This window comes from Loxodonta africana, chromosome 2 (genome assembly GCF_030014295.1).
Source record: "Loxodonta africana isolate mLoxAfr1 chromosome 2, mLoxAfr1.hap2, whole genome shotgun sequence".
Classification (NCBI taxonomy): Eukaryota; Metazoa; Chordata; class Mammalia; order Proboscidea; family Elephantidae; genus Loxodonta; species Loxodonta africana.
Window position 1 is genome coordinate 122028414 of NC_087343.1, and position 21572 is coordinate 122049985.

Genomic DNA, 21572 nt, shown 5'->3' on the forward strand with positions numbered 1-21572 from the left:
GTAATGCTCCAGGCAGAGCATTTAAAAACTAGCAAGAGAATTATGGAATTATGGAAGTGATGTACCTCAAGAAAAAAAAAAAAAGTGATGTACCTCAAGAAGTCCAAGCTAAAATAGATAGAGAGATCCATGCACTGGACATTCAATCATTTCAAAGAAGCAATGGTTTGGGGAAAGTTAAAGGACATTGCTAAAAATAAATAGGGCCCTGGTGGCACAGAGATTAAGAGCTTGGCTGCTAGCCAAAAGGTCAGCAGTTCAAATTCACTAGCTGCTCCTTGGAAACCCTGTGGGGAAGTTCTACTCTGTCCTACAGGACCACCATGAGTCAGAATTGATTCACCGGCAACAGGTTTGGGTTTTTTGTTTTTCTGCTAGAAGAATAGGCAATCATAGTTAGTTACAGCAAGATAACTAAATGCATTATTTCAGAGTTGATATATTTTGGGGTAATGGAAATGGTCCATGATATGGCCATGATGTTAATGGCTGATTGGAGTAAAAAAAAAAAAAAGATTGGAGTAGAGGAGAAAAATATGAAGGTGACAGCAGAGAACTGAGAGGCCAAGGTTTTGGATGGGTCATATGCATGGATATTGAAGTTATCCAGAATGGTGGCAGGAGTTGAAGTGTAAAGGAAGTCAGTGACCCTTGTGTTAAAATAGTCAATGGTGATTGGGAGATGATAATGCTGAGGACAGGGTAATAAAGATTATACCAGGAAGAAAATCGGGGCTCTTACACGAAGGTGGAGAAATAATGTTTTCAAAAAGAGTGAGGAAAACATAGACTTATGATATCTCCTAAATCTGAGGTATGTGGGTTGTGAGAGAGCGAGGTGCAAGGGGAAATGGTGTCCTATGAGAGCTAAGTTTCATTCAAAACCAGGAAGAGGAAGCATTAAGTGGAAAGTTGAGGATGTATGGATATTTTTGAAGCATGGAACCTGGATTCCAGAAGGAAGGTTAGATAGGAAGGAGAACAGTGGGAAATAGTCTCATACAATTTGTGGCTAAGAGTCAGGGATAATAAAAAGTTCTTAAATCTTTAGACAGCAAGCAAGGCTGATTCAAGGGTTATTCAACATGACTGATTTAACAGGTCTTGATTCGGAATCGTGACGACACTGGGTGGTCTGGGGCTGGGAAGGTTCTGGGAGAGTTAATCACACCACATCCCAGAGTGAGCTCTTTATCTCCAGATTTACGTTCCAGATTTATTTAGCCAACGCCCTTGCCCCGCCACCCCACCCCACCCCCACACTCACCCATGTTCTTTCTTATTTTGCTTATGCTTCTTTCTCTGCCTGGGCTCTTTTTTATCGGCTAATCTCCTCCTCATAGTTTGAGTCCAAAATCAGATGTCATCTTTTGCAGGGAACCTTCCCTGTACTCCAAAGACAGAGTTATGTGCCCTTTGTGTTTGTTCCCCCCTGCCTTTGTCAAAGCACTTAGCACTCTATTTACATGTTGATCTCCCAGTCTAGCCTCTCTGTGCACTGAAGGGGGAAGTGTCTTACTCAGTTATATCCCTAGTGACTAGCATCCCATTGCCATCAAGTTGATTCCAACTCATGGCCACCCCATAGGACAGAGTAGAACTGCCCCATAGGGTTTCCAAGGAGCAGCTACTAGATTCGAGCTATCGAACTTTTGGTTAGCAGCCTGATGCTTAACCACTTTGCTACCAGGGCTCCAGTGACTAGCATAGTGCCTGGAAAGTAGCAGGAGCTCAGTAAATATTTGTTGTTTGATTGGCTATGGATTTGAAAACCCTTTTAGAAGCACGCAGTAGCTGGTGGCAGTAGCTAGAGATGTAGGCTGAGTCTTTACTTGCTGCCCTTTCTCCCTCCTCTGAGGAGTAACTAGCTACTTCAAGTCTCTCCACAGAGCTAAACAACATAAGGACTCCAGACCCACAAAAGGAGTAGAGACTGAAAAAGGAAGCCGCTCTGGAACTCTGTATAATATTCTCTGTCCAACTGTATTCATCCAACCCTAGATGACCCTATGTGGCAAAAAGATCTCTCAAGTTGGGATTTTAAAAAATCAGCGTTATAAAAGAAAGATTAACATGCAGTAAAATGCATCTATTTTAGGTATATAGTTGGAAGAGTTTTGACATATACAGTTTTCTCTTAAAAATGTTATTGTGAATAATGATCTAAATTAAATAGGCTTTTTTAGACTAGTTAGGTAAACCTATCCTTGGCCTTTTACAGGACTTATATGAAAGTCCCAAGCAGCACTCTTAAAAATGATCTTTGGAATAATTCATATTTAAGGGCTTCTTATAGCAAATTCAGAGATCTCTATATGAGCATTTAATTATTACCTATTAGAATCCTGTTTAATCACTTAGGAATGCATTGTTAATAATTTTCTATGTTGTCTACCAGAGGAACTTAGCACATGAACTGTTAAGATTCCTGACTAACAGGGAAGTTTCTAATGTGTCACCAAAAGTCAGTTTTATACACAACATAAAATTACAAAGTCTGTTGGTTCCAAAATTTAAGGAAACGGGTACATGCAGAGATACTAACTCATTCTAACCATGTACGCTCCAGAATAGGGGGTGCCAACTCAAAATCCTCCCGTCATGGTTTTGTCTTTGCCACGCCCTCTACACCCCTTTTCTATTAGCCAGAGCATCTGTATTTAAAAGACTATTACAAGTAGCAGTGGTATCCCTTGCCCTGATATTCTTAAGGATTTTACTAGCTCATCATTCATCCTAACTGAAGAAATATTGTTTAGGTACCTACTATAAGCCTAAGACTACTATTGGTACTGAGAATATAGCAGTGACCAGAACAGAGATCCTGTCTTCAAGGAATTTATATCCTGGCTTTTTGTCCTGAAAGGTTGAGAATTGGAACAGAGTAGCTACTGATATTGCCATCTAATTGAATAATATTTTTATAATCGTTATTCTTAATCATTAATGAATAGCTTTAGCTATGCCTATATTTTGATAGTTCCCAGCCCCCAATTCTATCCAGAGTTGTGTCCTGTGTTTTCATATGCCCATTGAGCATTCTTACTGGATGTCAGTATATTCAAAGGTAAGCTCAGTTCCTGTACTGAACGCCATCATCTCTTCCTGGGCTTCCCGTATCCATTAATGCCACCATCATATACTCATTTATCCAAGCTTGCCAACTCCAAGTTGTTCTTGACTCCCAGCTTCTCTTAATGCACATTCAATCACTAAGCTCATTGATTTTGTCTCCTGAATATCTTTCATGGCATCACCATCTCCCTGTTCTCACTGCCTTAGTTTGTGTCCTCATAACCACTCACCTGAACTATTGAAAAAACCCTCTCCCAGATTCCCCACCCCTGATCTCTTCATCCTGTCCTCCATACTCTTCTTAAAAGACATTATTCTGGTCATGCCATTTTCCTGCCTAAAGTGCAGTGTCTTCACAGCATCAACAACTTGAAGGCAACACCCTTAATATGACACATGAGACACTTCGTGATTTAACCCAACCTTTATCTCCCATCATACACTTATGTTCTACCCCCCTTAAGCTAGAACACTTCAAGTTCTCCAATCTTATACCTTAGCACAGACCCTTCCAGCAGTCTTCTACTCCAAAATTTAAGGCCTGTCTTAAATGTTATTTATTTTATGCAGCCTTTAGTATCCCCGGAGCCCTGGTGATACAGTGGTTAAGTGCTATGGCTGCTAACCAAAAGTCCACCAGCCACTTCTTGGAAATCCTATGGGGCAGTTCTACCCTGACCTATAAGGTTGCTATGAGTCAGAATCACCGGCAATGGTTTTTTTTTGTTTGTTTGTTTTTAAGTCTCCTTAATCTACTCTGTCCTATAGGGTCGCTAGGAGTCGGAATCGACTCGATGGCACTGGGTTTTGTTTTGTTTTTTTTTAATCCCTAAGAGGTTAGTGGCTTCTTCCTGTTTTCCCTCAGTATTTTATACTTTCTTCTACAGTGGTGCTTAGCACATCACACTGGAATTACTTATTTATTCATGTCTTTTTCCAATGGAAGTTTCAAGCAGCCCTCTCTATACTGTGAATTCTTTGAAGACTTGGACTATGCCAAATTCACCCTTATTTTCTGCAGATTTGGAGCATTTCAAAATTTGGACATTCCTTTATTGCTTTTTATCAGTCACTTGTATTTAACGGAATGTGGTTTCATGTCTTTTGATCTGTGAAAAAGTATTAATTCTGAAATTCCTTCAGTGTTTGGTTATTTCACACTCTAGTTTAAATGGTTTTTTGCAACAAATGTCCTTTCCTTTAGTTTTTCTCTAAAATCTACTTAGTAAGTTTGTAGGTTAAAATATTCATTTTGAACAGTTATAAATGTTCATGAGGAGCCCTGGCGGCACAGTAGTTAAGAACTCAGCTGCTAACTGAAAGGTTGGTGATGGGAACCCACCAGCCGCTCCTCAGGAGAAAAATGTGACACATTGCTTCCATGAAGATTTATAGCCTTGGAAACCCTATGGGGCAGTTCTGTGCTGTCCTACAGGGTCTCCATGAGTTGGAATCAATACAGCAGCAGTTGGTTTTGGATATAACGTTCATACGTCTAATCGTGTATTTAACTGTTTATTCTAAAGACAGTTAATTTGGAGTAACTTAACGTGACAGTGTCTATATTTACCTGTAAAATATAAAATTATGCTATCTACAATTTTGCTAATTTCTAGGGTTCGGCTGCACGAATGGACCATGAGACAGCCAGTGTTTTGAGTTCTAGTAGCACACACTCTGCTCCTCGAAGGCTGACAAGTCATCTGGGAACCAAGGTAACAGAAGATTACAAACCCAGGCCACTAGGACTATGAATACTTTACTGAAACATTCCTCATACCTAGTTTTAAATTCATCTAGAGGAGAATTCTGATTTCATCACTACTGTCTGCTAAAAATGACATCTTTTTTACAAAAATATATAAACAAAGGAAAAATTAAGGTATAAAAGGTGCCAAATTAGCTAGTTTTTAATACTTTTCCAGCTTTATCATCCATTTCTCTACAAGTATCCTAAGCACCTGCTAAACTGGCTTACTTGCTGCTTCCTGAACACTCCCCATGGCTTTCTGCCTCCACGCCTTGCCTTGGTGGCAGACACCTCCACTTTCTATTTTACTGCGCAGTGGCTGTCAGAATCCTTGTTAGCCTTCAAAACTCTAGGGCTTTTCTTCTTTACAAAACATTTTCTTGTCCCAAAAATCCTCTAACCTTTACGTGCAATCCATTTGCCCCCTTTGAATTACTAACAGTTTGCATGAAACTTTATTTTTGAGAAGAGGGACTTATTTTATTTTATTTTTTATTTATTTTTTTGCAGCGTCTAGCACAGTGCCTGCACATAATGAGTGCTTAATAATTATTTATTCAAATGGTTGAAAAAATTGCTGAAATTGAATGTTATCCAATGCTGATAAGTGAGTTTTCCTAGGGTATTGCACCTGTTAGGAGGACTTAGGAATAATATGTTCAAAAAAAAACTATTATTTTATTATCGTTTTAAAGCTAGAAGCTTTAATATTATATTAACTAAGATGAAATTATAATATTACTAAACAATAGATTTTCAGTTAAATCTAGATAATTCTGTTTTCATAGCATACTCTATATAATCATTATATAATATAATGGCTCTTAGGGAAAGCGTTACTGAAATTACAGTTGATTTAAGAAATGGGTTTTGGAGCACTCAATGATATTGCCAGTATTAAACTTGATCATTTTAATAACTCACAATAGCTACTACTTGGGACCTTTTGTATGCCAGGCACTGTGCTAGGAATTTTATGTATATTATCTCTGATTCTTTCAGAAACCCTGTGAGGTGTTCTTATCCTTCTTTTTTAAATGAGAAAACTGAAGCAAGAGAAGCTGAAGCAGCTGTTATGTAATTAAACTGGCATTCAACCCCAGATTTATCCAACATCAATATGTAACTTTTACTATAAAGAAAATCACTACTATTCAACAGTACTGTTGTATGAAAACTAGCAACTAGAATACCATCTCCTTTTGAAGTTATTCATGCATGATAATATTAAGAGCTACATTTTTTTTTAATGTCAGCTACTGCCCTATACATGTATTATATCATTTAATCTTCACAGAAAAAAATCCTATTAGTTAGGTAATTCTTCTATTTTGTAACAGGAAGTTGAGACTCAGAGAAACCAAATAACTTGCCAGTGTCACAAAGCTAGCTTGTAAGTGGTGGAGCCAGACTTTGAACGCAGGTCTGATGAAGGTCCGTTGTTCCACAGTCTTATACTGTTTGCCTAACACTGTCGTGTCTACAGGTGTAGGGAGAAAGTATGTAATTTTAACAACGTTATAATCTGATAAGAATTAATGATTGCTGAAAACTAGTACTTAGTAAATAATTGTTGAGAAAGTGTTTTCTATTTATCAATTGCAGTTGTAGATTAAAAGAAGTAAAATAAAATTGTAAATTGTGTAAAGAACTTAGATAAAGCACATTTTCACTGTGTATATGCGTGCATGAAATCAGTTGAATTTCACTAATCAGTCGTTACAATCAATGGATGATTGCCAACTGACCCAGACCAATAACAATTTAAGTATGCAAGACCCTACTTTCTCTTTCAACACTTTATACTATATCCCTATATTATTTACTCACATAAATGAATTGGTGATAATTATATGGATTTTGAAGTAACACTCATTATTTCATCTTGGAAAGTTTTTTTTTTTTTTTTAATGAGTTACAATAAATATCCCATTCATCACTTCATTAGTTTTGGCTTTTGGATATTAAAGTCATAATTTTGTTTCTAAACTCATTTGGCCCACAGGTGGAAATGGTGTATTCATTGTTGTCAATGCTTGGTACTCATGATAAGGATGATATGTCACGAACTTTGCTAGCTATGTCTAGCTCCCAAGACAGCTGTATATCCATGCGACAGTCTGGATGTCTTCCTCTCCTCATCCAGCTTTTACATGGCAATGACAAAGACTCTGTATTGTTGGGAAATTCCCGGGGCAGTAAAGAGGCTCGGGCCAGGGCCAGTGCAGCACTCCACAACATCATTCACTCACAGCCTGATGACAAGAGAGGCAGGCGTGAAATCCGAGTCCTTCATCTTTTGGAACAGATACGAGCTTACTGTGAAACCTGTTGGGAGTGGCAGGAAGCCCATGAACAAGGCATGGACCAGGACAAAAATCCAAGTATGTTTTCTATAGTGTACATCATAGTGCATGTTACAAAACAAATACAAACTCGTTAGAAAAGAAAACTTTTTTAGTTAGTATGTTGTCTTTATAAATACCCACCAAAAACCCAGTGCCATCAAGTCGTCTTTATGAATAGGAGGAACAAATCATATTAACTAGCTCCACTGCCACCAGGAGTTTAAAGTTAAGGCTAAATTCCCTTAGAAAAATTCAGTAAAGGAAATGTTGTGCACACCACTAAGCAACAAAAAAAGGAACAAAAACCAAGAGTGACTTCCAGAATCATAGCATAGTAGCGATAGAAAGAACCTGAGCAATTATGTTGCCTCTCCCCTTCATTTTTTAGATGATGAAGGTCAGAAAAGTGACTATCCATAATAGCTGATAAATCAGCTATTAGTGACCAAACCATAAATTTTTACACTTGTGTATTACTCTACTTAGTAGACACAGAGCTGTGTTATATCTGGTATATTATTTGATCCTCACAACAGCATTGTGAAGTAGGAAGGGAAGATATTATTTCTATTTTACAGGTGAAGAAACTGAGGCTCAGAGAGGCTGAAAGATTTGTTCATGGCCTCACAGCTAGTTAGTGCTGGAGTTAGGAACAGAAACCAGATCTCCTGACTCTTAGCCTAGTGCTGTTCCTGCTGCACCATCCTGCTCCAGGCAATGGGCCCCAGTTGCTGGGGACGATCAGCCACCCAGCTCTTTGCTCAGGGAAAAACCCTTAGCCACCAGCCCCTCGCCCTCAGGAGCAGGGAACAGGAGAACTGAGACCCCTGGGAACATAACTTACTTCATTCCTGTAGCAAAGAGCCAAAAGCAGTAAGTATTTAAGGTAAGGCCTTCCTTTCACCTGACAAGAACTCAGCCATGAAAATTGAGCTTATAGGCCTAGTACCTTCAGTCTAACAGTGGACTTAACTAATATTTTCCTTTATTTCACCTTGAAATTTCACTGGCATTCTAGAGGAGTTCAAAGATAAGTGGACACACACATAGGGTCATCTGTTGATTTGAGGAGCAGGAGAAGGGGGTGATGGTGCCAGTATGATTTATGAAGCTATGGCAAAATGTTTGGGTTTTTTTAAGCTTAGATTTAGGGATGAATTTATTTAAAATATAATAATTTCTTTAAAAAGCTGAGATAGTGAAGAAGCCATAATCCTTGGTTACTGGAAAATTTATAAAGATGTCCTAGGAATGAAGAGAACTAATACGGTACTTTACTGGGAGGATACTGCCCTTCTGAATTTTCTTTTACTCTCCACAATTATATAACAACCCACATTTCATATTCTTGATTCCTGTTCTCAAATAGTAAACAGAATAAATTCATATTACTGCTGAAAAATACTTTTTTTAAATTATTTTAAATAATGAGGTTTGAAACCTTGTGCACAGTATTATGTGTGGAGGTACATTTTATTGGACACCGTTTTCTTTAAATTTTTGCTATTTAGTATCTGTATAATAAACTTTCTCTAGTAGAATACCACTTTTGTACACAGCCACATGCCGTTAAGCCATACACAACAATAGTTTAAATAGAAAGTGTAAACAAAGCTTACCAGTTTTATACCAAAATGCTTTGTATTCTCTCATTTGTTGTTAGACGCCACCGAGTTGGTTCCAACTCATAGTGACCCTATGTACAACAGAACAGGACAGTGCCCAGTCCTGCACCATCCTCACAATCGTTATACTTGAGTCCATTGTTGCAGCCACTGGGTTAATTCATTTATAACATAATTTAAAGTTATTAGTTATTTAAGTCGTAGCATACACCTGCAAGTGATTTGTTGTAACAGACTTGGTCAAGAGCAGATGAATGGAAAACGTTTTTATAGAAACAAGAAAAAACAGTTTTCTCATGTTTTGTAGTATTCATTCATTCATTCAACAAACTTTTTTGATCCACTACGTAACTATGTGTTAGGGACATTATTAGTGACCCCTGTATATTTTTAAAGTATGTTAACATTATTGCTTTTGAGATAACAAGACATTATGATTCATGGCAATTTTTTATTTTCCAGTGCCTGCCCCTGTTGAACATCAGATCTGTCCTGCCGTGTGTGTTCTAATGAAACTGTCATTTGATGAGGAGCATAGACATGCAATGAATGAACTTGGTAAGACAAAAAGAAATTGTTTTAAACTGTGCTGTAAGTGAAAGTTTACAATTCAAGTCAGTTTCTCATACAAAAACTTATACACACATTGTTATTTGACCCTAGTTGCTTTCCCTGTAATGTAACAGCACACTCCTCCTCTCCACCCTGTATTTCCCATGTCCATTCACCCAGCTCCTGTCCCCCTCTGCCTTCTCATCTCACCTCCAGGCAGGAGCTGCCCACTTAGTCTCATGTGTCTATTTGAGCTAAGAAGCTTACTCCTCACCAGAATCATTTTATGTCTTGTAGTCCAGTCTAATCTTTGTCTGAAGAGTTGGCTTTGGGAATGGTTTTAGTTTTGGGCTAACAGAGAGTACGGGGGCCATGTCCTCTGGGATCCCTCCAGTCCCAGTCAGACCAGTAAAGTCTGGTTTTGACATAAATGTTTCTTAATGCTATAAAAGAATACTGGTTGATTTCTAAATCATGGTAGAAATTCAGTGTGATAAATGAAAATTTTTAATCGTTGATAAACTGGGATATAAGGCCACTAACTTCTATTACCAGCTGCTTCCTCCTTGTAGCAAATGATGGGACCCTGGTTTCCAGAGGAGAAAGGATCCTGAATCACAGAAACTGCTACCCTGTTGTAAACTCACTTGGATTTTCAAAGTCTTAGCCAAAGATTGAAAAAATTATATGGGCCACTCCTTGTTCCCATTTCCAAGGTAGACCCTCTGTGACAGTTGACAGGGAAGGTAATTTGATTTATTTTGAGATGTAGAGCTATTTCATTTTTTGTAGAACTTAGTAGCTTCTGATAAATGCCAAGAGGAATTACTATTAAGATTCTCTTATTGTTAAGATTTTTCTTCATAATTATTAGTACTTTACTGGATTTTCATGATGAGCAGCTTGGTAACTTGGAAACTAGTTAATATTGAAAAATATCATGGTCAATTTAAATCAGAAACATTCCATTAATATTGAAAGGATTACTCCTTTAGGTACATGTCTAACACATACTCAAAACCTTATATAACCTGCATATATGCACCCCATTTTTCATATAACAGCTTTTCTTTGATTTCTAGGTTCATTTTGCACATGTGGTATTGATAAATTGCATCAAGCTGAGCCATCTCATGTGAACTGGATCTCTAGTCATGCCACAGCAAGAAGCATACACTGAATTTCCATCTTGGTGTAGCTGTGCCCTTGCTTTCTGTGCTGTTTACGTGACATTACATTCCAGCCCCACTTTGTGTTACTGCCACCTCATCATTGCCATTCATCCTTTATCTTAAAGCAATAAAGTCATGAGAGTCATTTAAACAGAGAACCCAGACAGCCAAAAATGAATGTTGTCACCATCAGAGCCATCACTTTGGGATGCTGTGTGCTCTGTGCTTTCAGGCCTGCCCTTCAGCCACCCTTTTCTTCCCACAGACCTTAGCAATTGGCCCACCTGATTCTCTTTCCTCCCTCAGCCTTCTGTGGAACTGAGTATAATCTTAGGAGTTTTCCCCTCCTCAGTATGATCCTAGCACTTCTAAAAATTTTCAGTTTTTTTCTTTAATGCTAGTAATAATGGGAAGGAGATAAAAATAATGAATAAACAGGAAAATTAATCCAACTTTAAGACACCACAGAGGTTTTTATATAATGTCCCTGTGTTCCAATGGACTGTAGACTAGGACTAATACAATAATCATCTGAATTTGAAAGTAAAACCTAGACTCAGTATTTGTTCCTCTTCCTTCTTCAGGTAGGAAGGCTACCCGGGGCATTTCATCACAGGAGCTAGGGCAGGGGCTTTCAGGTGAGGAGCAGGATGGGGCCTCTGGGGGTGTGACTGCCGGGGACATACCCAAGGGGGATTACCGTCTCATTCCTAGCCTCTAAATTTGCACCGGGGCAAAGGGAGGATCAAGGTTTGCATTTTGCGGGGAGATAGTATAAGATAGTACAAGGTATCTGGCAGCAAGAGATAAGGAGGAAGGACATCCCAAATGGGTGAAGGGAAATTCCTGAGCCCACTCAGCTGGAACTGTCATTTGTACATATATGAACATTACACAACTATCAGGATCTAAGTTTACATCTATTAGTATTGCAAGTTTTAGACTATAATATCAGTGATGTGTATTTATTCATTCCCGACTCTGTCCTGGAAACTGTGCTAGGCGCTAGATATAAAAATGATTGAGACATGGTCCTGGCTTTCGAGGAACTCATGTTGTATTCTACATTAGTGTTTCCTAAACCAGATCATAACAATCACCAGAGGCACTTGTCAAACCGTACAAATTCTCTGGCTCTGTAACAGGCTTAGTAAAGCAGAATCTCTAGGAGAGTGTCCTGGGAATCATATTTAACAAGTGGCCCAAGTGATTCTTAAGATCAGGAAATTTTGTGAAACACCAATCTATAGAATATTGATGTTGGGCTCCTAATTATTTTAGAATGAGATATTTTATCCTAATGGTGACTATTTAAACCAAGTAAAACAAAAATAATAATACTTTTGTACATTAAGTGTCATCTCCATAATATCTTTTTTGATAACAATCTCAAGGGTTCTATTGAATGTCCCTTGAGGCACTTAGTCCTCTATTATCTGTAAAATTATGAGATGCCATATTGAATAATACTTGTTCCATCTAGATCACTATTTTCTAACACAGACACCAAGAAAGATGTTGAAGAACACGCTCATCATCTTTTGGCTTACCTGAAAACATCCTAACTTTTCTTAGGACACCTTGTTTTTTATTCTGTCAGACGTGAATTTGTATCATATTTTTGTGAATCCATTTATAGTTTTAACCTGTGAATTACATTCTTTGCCTTAAAATTCACTGAAATCTTTTATTTGCCTGAAATCTTAAAGGGCTCCCTCTTTTTATCTCTATCAGATAAATTTTTTATTCACTGTTCTTTTTCTTTGGCCACGTTCTTCATGATCTTGTAGACATCCACCATATTCTTTGTAATCTTTGTTTTCAGAATCAAGTCTTAAAAGTTTTTTAGTTTATCCAAACAGTAGTACTCAACTCATGGATCATTTAGTGCCTTCCTGGGACCTGTTTAGATGCATTTTTTACCTTTCTTAAGAAAGTATCCCAAATATTGCTACACCAGGTATATGTAGGTTTTATGCAGATACAAAGCATAGTATATTCTGTTTTGGTATTGATACTCTGCTTTATAATACTTGACATTTTGGTAGTCCTATCAGTACACTGGAAACCCCGGTGGCCTAGTGGTTAAGTGCTATGGCTGCTAACCTAAAGGTCAGCAGTTCAAATCCGCCAGGTCCTCCTGGAAACACTATGGGGCAGTTCTACCCTGTCCTGTAGGGTGGCTATGAGTCGGAATCGACTCGACGGCAGCAGGTTTTTGTTTTTTGGTATCAGTACATTAGATCTCATCAGTTCATTAGGTCTCCAGTGACTCCCAGGTCAATTCCCTGAGTCAAAATTATCAGTGCTTTTACTGGCTCTTCTCTTTCACCCAACTATTAAATGATGGAATTCCTTAAAACTCTGCTCTAGACTCTCTTTTCCCCATCTCCCTAGGCAGTATCATCTACTCCCTGGCCTTCAGTTACAGTATTTTTCAAATTCTGTCCTGAGTTTTACGCATTATCAAACTACTTATCTGACATCTTTACTTAGATGGCTTTTCAGACACTTCTGATTCAGGCTTCACAGACTGAACTTGTTACCTCTTCCATCCCCAGGGTTTCTTTTCTCAGAAAATGGCATCCCAATAAACCCAGTTGCTTAAACCAGAATTTTGGAAGCCATCCCTGACTCTGTCTTTATCCCCCACATCCCATAACAGAGTACTTTAATTCTGTTTCATAAAATATATCTCAAATCACTTTTCATCCTGGTTCCAAGCCACCATCCTCCCTCCTATTCTGCAGTACTTTTATCTTACTTGGTTCTCCATTTCCAATCATATTCTATTCTGCACACTGCAACCATAGTAATCTATTTAGAATCACACCTAATTATTCCTTTCCCTGCCTAAATTCCTTCATGTGGCACATAAGGTCTTACATGATCTGTACCCTACCCATTTCAGTAGCCTCGTCTTGTAGTCCTGTCCTTGTTGCTATACATACTCAAGTACAGTGTGCCCTTTCAGGCCCGGGGGCCCTTGGCCATGCTGTTTCTTATGCCTAGAATGCTTCTTTGTCGTTCTGCCCTGTCTCCTTTAGATACTCATTTATCTCTTTAGTCTCAACTTGAACATTATTTCCTCAGCCCTTTTCCTAATCCCTCAAACTGCTGTAAGTTCCCGTTATCTTGCCCTGTGCATCTCCACAGTCCATCACACTTACCATGTTTTTACGCAAATAACACATGCCTTCTGTGTTTGCCAACCGTGCCCTCCCCCACCACCATGAGGTATTTTCATAAGCATACTATGCTAATTTTTTTACATGTGAAAAAGTTGGCATAGTGGCGCTTATGAAATTACCTCGCAGGGGAGGGCACAGTTGGCAAACGTAGAAGGCATGTGTTATTTGTGTAAAAATATAGCAGATTAGTTATCTTTGCTCTAATCTGTAAGCTCCTTAAAGACAGTGACTATATTTTATCCACTGACTATATATGAATGGGTAGATGGGTGAATATCCTCTCAAACATGATTTGGATTTTTTTTTAACCAAATTAATTTTCGCTTATCTACGTTCAAACTCTGTTATTTCTGCTAGTCACGTAGCCTTGCAAAAATCTTCCTATAGTTAAGTCCCTTGGCCTGGAATTCATGCCCCAAAATAGAACTTTGTATCATTTACAAACTTGCCAATTCCCCTACATACTGACCCTTCCAAGACGATTTATAAGAATACTAAATGTACTGGTTCTCTTTCAGATTAATGATTGACTGTTTAGACTTCCAGTGTCCAAAAATTTGGTGTTTATTTATATTCATTCTTTTATTTTTTCTGTAAGCCGCTTCTCTGTGACAAACAATATCCCCGTTTCCATAATGATTCAATATTTTGAATAGCCTCCATATGTACTTTTTATTTTGCTCATTTCTTCATCATTTTGCTTTGCTTGTATTTTTTTCCCCTTCCTTACGTCTTTCCCTTCATTTTCCTTCTTACTTTTCCAGTGTTGATCACTGTAGGCATTGTTGAACATACCCAGTGGTGTCAATCAGGGGTATGATTGACAGAAAGTACTAAATCCGAGTACAGCTCGTATTTGATACTCATGAGTATCAAATATAAGTAAAAAATTTTTTAATCATAATAGTTTTATAAAACTTCATAATAAATTGAACAGATGTTTTCTTCTCTAAAAAAAAAGCTTTGCTATGTGCACAGTTTCATTTAAAAGTTTCAGTATTCCTAAAGGTAATTATTTGGCAGATTTAAAATACTAAAGTAATAGGCCCACAGTGTGTGACAGTGAAGAGTGTAAAGTCCTAATTATTAAAATAAGGTTATCATTTTCTGCTTATTTTCAGGAAAACCTAGTGTTCACCTTAGAAAATAGCCTTTGCATCATTGGCAAAACACAATGTATGGAGGCTGGAGGGTGGAGAAACTGGCAGAAAATGGAATAGTTGTCAGTCGTACTTAATATCTTATATAAAAGTCTTTTATAAGAGTTTATATGGCTTTTAATTCTAAAGGCAAATTTAAACCATATATTCTCATTCTTTGAGATTTTTTTTCCTAATATTTAAATTACCACCTTGATACCAGTTTGTTTTGTTTTAGATTATTGTTTTTTTTTTTTTCCTCTTGCCCTTTTTGAATTAGGAGGACTACAGGCTATTGCAGAATTATTGCAAGTGGACTGTGAGATGTATGGGCTTACTAATGACCACTACAGTGTTACTTTAAGACGATATGCTGGAATGGCTTTGACAAACTTAACTTTCGGAGATGTAGCCAACAAGGTATGTTTTTATAAAATCCATTTCTTAAAAAATCTCAGGTATGAGCTAATTTACTTTCCTACAGACTACTTTTCACTGATTTCCTTTTCGTCACTTCCTCCATTAAGCACTGTGTACTTCCCATCCCGCTGCATAGCCCTATTCGTTCAGTCATCCTATGCCTAAACAAAGGCAAAAGCACATCTAAAGAGGGAACAGAGTAATGAATTTGTCTTATGTAGTTGTGTTAAAAACACTGTTCTTTGGAATGAGAGCAAAAATTGGAAAATCCTGCTGACCAAGGCAAGTGTTACACACATGCTGGTCCCATCCAAATAAGAAGCCTTACTTTAAAGCCCTTTGCTTGTGATTCTTATTTGTTCACTTTATTTTCCAGTTTGTCAAGGAAAGAACAGATGGGGTTAGGAGGGTATTTGTCTTTCATTAATGTGATCTGGTTCTATGTCTTTTGCAGGTAAAATACTAGTTATTAAGTGAGACAGTTAAAACTAGGCTTGAGATGATAATAAAACACAGCTTCAGGTTGCCTCTCTGATGACCCCTGCTCTGTGTTTAATTCTACAGGCTACTCTGTGCTCTATGAAAGGCTGCATGAGAGCGCTTGTGGCTCAACTAAAATCTGAAAGCGAAGACTTGCAGCAGGTACTACTTAGCGTTTCAGTTTTTAGCAGGTCAATGTTCTGATTTAGAGTAATTTAAGCTGTGACTCAGTATTTAGTATCTCATGCTTGAATGATGGTTACATTAACACCAGAATAAAGGAAGATATTTATGTTGTAGGAATTCCATTTTAGCACCGCATTAGCATTTAAGAGATACTCTTACCTCTCGCATTAAATACAAAAAAGCAACTGATGTGAATCATTTTATATATCACTTATTCTAAAATTGATTCATTTGCAGGTTATTGCAAGTGTTTTGAGGAATTTGTCTTGGCGAGCAGATGTAAATAGTAAGAAGACATTGCGTGAAGTTGGAAGTGTGAAAGCATTGATGGAATGTGCTTTGGAAGTTAAAAAGGTACCTTTGAAAACATTTAGTACTTTGATACAGATTTCATGTTTGGCTACTTTTTTGCTGCCCTCTCCCACCCCTGATATTTCCTAAGGTCTTACCTACCCATCTCACTAGTCTTTAGTCTTTGACTGCTCCACACTGCTAAAATATTAAGGTGGAAAAGATTGTGCAAGGTGGCTTAATGTAAATCAGGGTTTATCAATCTCAGCACCATCGATATTTTAAACCAGATAATTCTTTGTCGTGGGGCTAAACTGTGCATCATAGGATGTTTAGCAGCATCTCTGGCCTCTACCCATTAGCAGCAGTATATCCTCCCCCCTGCAAGTTGTGACAGTCAAAAATATCTCCAGATATTGCCAAATATTCCCCAGGGGGGAGAGGGACAGAATTACCCCCAGTTGAGAATCCTTGCTGTGTTACCTCTATGCTTCCCACATCTCAGTCCCCTAAAGCCCTCGAATTTTGATGGCTAACTTACCCAAAGTGATCAGACTCAAGAGTGAGGAATCTCCCCGATAATAATTTGTTCACAGAAGGAAATATCTCTAGATGGGATATGTACTTCAGAAACATTAAGCTAATTTTAAAAAATAAATAAACTTGAAATCTAAAAGGGACCAAAAATGCCTGCTGAGCTCTTCTGGACTTCTTTCACCCAGCCAGTTCTCCTGGACCCACAGCCTATGTTTTTGTTTTGTTTTGTTTTTTCCAAAAGTTTTCAGAGAAAGTAAAGGATTTTGTTTTTGTATGTATGTCTATTTGTGTATTTTTGGCAAATTATTTTATACATGTAAAACCCAAGAAAATCAACTGAAAAATTATTACAAACAAAAAATGTATTCAACAAAGCGACTAGTTATGAAGAGAATATTCAGGTGTATTTAAGGCTACGTAAAGGTAACGTTAGACCACTACTGAATAGCCAGAAGATTTGTACTGACATTTCAGTGAAGAAGATATATATGAGTGGCTAATAAGCACATTAAAAAAAAAAATATTCAACATTACTAGTCATCAGGGAAATGCAAATTAAAACTACAATAAGATACTGTTAATTATATTGGTTAAAATTTAAAATATTGACCAAGTGTCAGCAAGGATGTGGAGCACCTGGAACTCTCACAGTTTTAGGTTTATGGAAAATTGTACAGAAAGTACAGAGTCCCCACAGCACCCCCCAGGCACACTTTTTCTTGTATTATTTCACACCTTGCATTTGTGTGATATATCTGTTAAAATTGATGAACCAATATTATACACACACACACACCACACCCATTGCCATCAAGTCGATTCCAACTCATAGCAACCCTAAAGGACAGGGTAGAACTGCCCCATAGGGTTTCCAAGGAGTGCCTGGTGGATTCGAACTGCCGACCTTTTGGTTAGCAGCCGTAACTCTTAACCACTATGCCACCAGGGTTTCCGAACCAATGTTAGTACCTTATTATTAACTAAACTCCGTAGTTAATTACATTAGGGTTCACTCTTCATGAGGTACAGTCCGATGGGTTTTGACAAATGCATAATGCCATGTGTCCACCATTACAGTGTCATACAGAATAGTTTCACTGCTCTAAAAATGTCCTGGGCTCCACCTATTCATTCCCCCTTCTCTTCCCTTGAATCCCGGCAATCACTGATCTTTTCACTGCCCCTATCATTTTGCCCCTGGAAAAGTAGTATTTCAAAGATCGTATCTCCCTAAATTCATCTATAAACTTTTAACGCAAGCCCAATCTTAAAAAAACTAGCCCTTGAGAAATTTATAATAGCCAGTTCTGATTTGGGCCTGTTCTGGTTAGCAATATTAGAATTTATTTGGTCCTTCTTTTTCTACATGCAGTAGAACAGTCATAAACTTTCTCTTTTACTTTTTCATCTATTCTTTCTCAACTTCATTTATTACTAATGATCAAGAATCAGAATTATTTTCATGTCCCCGTGTATTACACCACTTTATCTTCATTTACCTGGCTCTTCTTCTACAAATAGAAGAGAACCTTTCCTTCCCCTGTACTCTGTGTCCCAAGCTTTGCGGTTTATTCAAAGATGTTAGTCCCTTACTTGTCTCCTTCATCTTCTGACTTGTTCTTTTTTTTTGGTGGACATATACATGATAAAACATACACCATCTCAGTAATTTCTACATGTACAATTCACTGACATTGATTATATTCTTCAAGTTGTGTACCCCTTCTTGCTATCATTTTTCAAATCATTCTACTACCGTTAACATAAGCTTAATGTCCCCTAAGCATAAACTGCCCCTTTCCTGGTTCCTTCTACCCCTGGTAACTACTAATAATATTTGGTTTCTATATATTTGCTTACTTCATTTAAGTAAGATCATACAGCATTTTGCAACTGACTTATTTTGCTCAGCATGATGTTTTCAAGGTTCAACTATGTTGTGGCTTGCATCAGGACTTCATTTCTCTCTATGGCTGAGTAGTATTCCATTATCTTTATCCGTTCATCCGTTGGTAGACATTTCGGTTGTTCCCACCTTTTGGCCATTGTGAAAAGTGCTGCAGTGAACACTGGTGTACATGTTTCTGTCTGGGTGTCACTGCTTTCAAGTCTCTTGGGTATATATGCCAAGGAGTGGAATAGCTAGGTCATATAGTAGTTGTATGTTCCACTTTTTGAGGAACTGCCAAACTGTTTTCCACAAGAGCTGTACTGTTTTACGTTACCGCCAGCAATGGATGAGGGTTCCATTTTCTCCACAACCTCACCAACACTTGTTTTCTGGTTTTTGTTTTTTTTTTTTTTTTTAATCATTACCATTCTGATGAGGGTGAGGTATCATCTCACTGAGGTTTGATTTATATCTCCATAATGACTAGTGATATTGAGCATCTTCTCATATGCTTATTGGCCATTTGAATGTCCTCTTTGGTGAAAAGTCTGTTAAGTCCTTTGCCCATTTTTTGATTGGGTTGTCTTTTGGTGGTTGGATCCTTCTTTTTTATGTTCCAACTGTCTGTAATAAGCCCAGTATTTTGAAGATGAAAATAAATTCTCCATTGCTTTCTCTAACTACTGCAGTGTTTTCTTTTTCCTTTTACAACCAAAGCCCTGAGCAAGTCACTTGCTCTATTTCTTAACCAACCGTACTTTCTTCAGTCCCTCCTAATTTTGTTTCTGATACAACTCTCTCCTAGGTCACAAAATATAGATTTATAGATTTCCTTTGGTTCTTCTACCTTTATCTGTATTGGGTACTTTCTGATCACTCACCTTATTGAAACATCTCACTTCGCTTTTACTGCCTAAACCTATACCCTGGCCTCTAATCATTTCTTTTTGACTCCTCTAATTATAAAGCTCCTTTGAAATATAACTCTTGATCCATTACATGTAATCTCATGGAGAGCAATTTCTGTTTTCTCAACTTCAGCTTTCACCTCTGGGTCAACTGCAGTTTACCTCATTCCTCTAAACTCTTGTAGTTTTTCCTGTTGTCTCTTGGTACTTCAAATGTGCCACCTTTACTTAAAAAAAAAAAACCTGTTGCCCTCAAGTTGATTCCAACTCATAGTTATCCTATAGGACAGGGTAGAACTGCCCCACAGAGTTTCCAAGGAGCGCCTGGTAGATTTGAACTGCTGACCTTTTGGTTAGCAGCCGTGGCACTTAACCACTACGCCACCAGGGTTTCCACCTTTAGTTCAGTCACAGTATAATTCCATCACATTTTGATTATTGAAAGAACTTTCTCCCTGCTCCCTAACCCTTCCTCTGACTGAATCATCACTAAATAGTGTCTAAACCTGCTCCTAGGCTGTTTCATTCATTTAATTTCCTGATGAAGAAAATACAGTGGGTAGCTATTTATCGGGACTAGGCACAAAATGTTTGCCATGGCGTTCAAGGCCTGCCTTTACCTTTCTGCCCTTACTTCCCACTGTTCCCCATCATGGACTTTTTCTCTCCTGTGTCTTCCTGTTCATCAGCCCTCCCTTGCTGATTCCACTTCCATGCCATTGCTCATTCTGCTTCGTCTGTCAGGAGTGACTGTCTCCCCTCTTCTCTGAATGTACAGGTCTTATACTTGTACAGAGCTGCTCTCTTCCATGAGATATTTTATTTATTTGATTAAACTCAACCTGCAATAATCTTTCCTTTAGAATACTTGGTTTCATCTGTGCTTTTGTATTTTCCCTCCCTAAGTAAATTGTTATAACCTTCAAAGCAGATTACAGTTTGCTATGTTCATATGTCCCTAATTGTGGTAGACACAGAGTAGATTTCTAATGCAAGTTTGTTTCATGACTGATTATGTAGTAAGAAGAAAGGCTGGCATTAGGATCATAGCAAGTTTTGACAAGATATCATTAACTATAGTCAGAGTGTTTCTTTGGCAATTACAATTTGGCAGTTTACTATGATATTGTATATTAGGGAATTCTATTTTTTGTAGTTATTTTGTTTCTTTGATAATTTTAAGAAATTGGAATTTTCCAATATACTTTCTTCTTATTTTTTTACTTTCTTCTTTTTAATAAGGCGTATTTGTTGCTTTTGAATTAACCACATGTAGGTATATGTGTTTTTATACAAACAGAATATTGTACATAGTGTTCTGCAACGTGCTTTTTCCTCTAACAGTTCTTAGGTTTCTTTCCATGTTGGCATATAGAGGCCTTTTCTGGTTTCTACTATCCTGATGTTAGCCTTGCATAATGCATATCGGTTCTGTTTCATATTCTAATATAAGTACTTTTAAGATTTGTGTGTACCATCTTAGAATGAAGTTCATAAATGTCATTAGTTGAATATTTTGTCCTGCTTGTTTTATAGGTATATCACTGGCTTAAATTACATTTGGTATTTTATGGAAGTTTTTTTTTTTTTTAAAGGAGAATTCTTAGTACTTGATCAGTGAGTGGTGGGGAGCAGGGGAGATAAGAATATAATTTTTATTCAATAGAAGAGAGACAAATTCCAACTCTAATTAGATGACATATTTTGTTTCTTCATAGGAATCAACCCTCAAAAGCGTACTGAGTGCCTTATGGAATTTGTCAGCACATTGCACTGAGAATAAAGCTGATATATGTGCTGTAGACGGTGCGCTTGCATTTTTGGTTGGCACTCTCACTTACCGGAGCCAGACAAATACTTTAGCAATTATTGAAAGTGGAGGTGGGATACTACGCAATGTGTCTAGCTTGATAGCTACAAATGAGGACCACAGGTATATATATATAAATATATATACAGAGTTTTATATTATTTTAAATGAATTAGTGTAGAATTTCTGCACTCAAA

The 21572-nt window shown here is 37.6% G+C and overlaps 1 protein-coding gene across 9 annotated transcripts in view; it reads left to right on the plus strand.

The window, feature by feature from the left end:
• Positions 1–21572, plus strand: part of APC (APC regulator of WNT signaling pathway) — a 159397-nt gene that overhangs the window by 123907 nt on the left and 13918 nt on the right. For 3 of the 9 annotated variants that reach the window (XM_064274955.1, XM_064274918.1, XM_064274925.1), the window contains 8 exons: positions 4692–4790; positions 6831–7209; positions 9261–9356; positions 11107–11160; positions 15133–15272; positions 15837–15914; positions 16176–16292; positions 21284–21498. In XM_064274955.1, coding sequence (XP_064131025.1) covers positions 4692–4790; positions 6831–7209; positions 9261–9356; positions 11107–11160; positions 15133–15272; positions 15837–15914; positions 16176–16292; positions 21284–21498 — 1178 coding nt within the window. The remainder of the gene's footprint in view (positions 1–4691; positions 4791–6830; positions 7210–9260; positions 9357–11106; positions 11161–15132; positions 15273–15836; positions 15915–16175; positions 16293–21283; positions 21499–21572) is intronic. The other 6 variants (XM_064274965.1, XM_003405008.4, XM_064274974.1 and 3 more) reach the window with 4 other exon arrangements.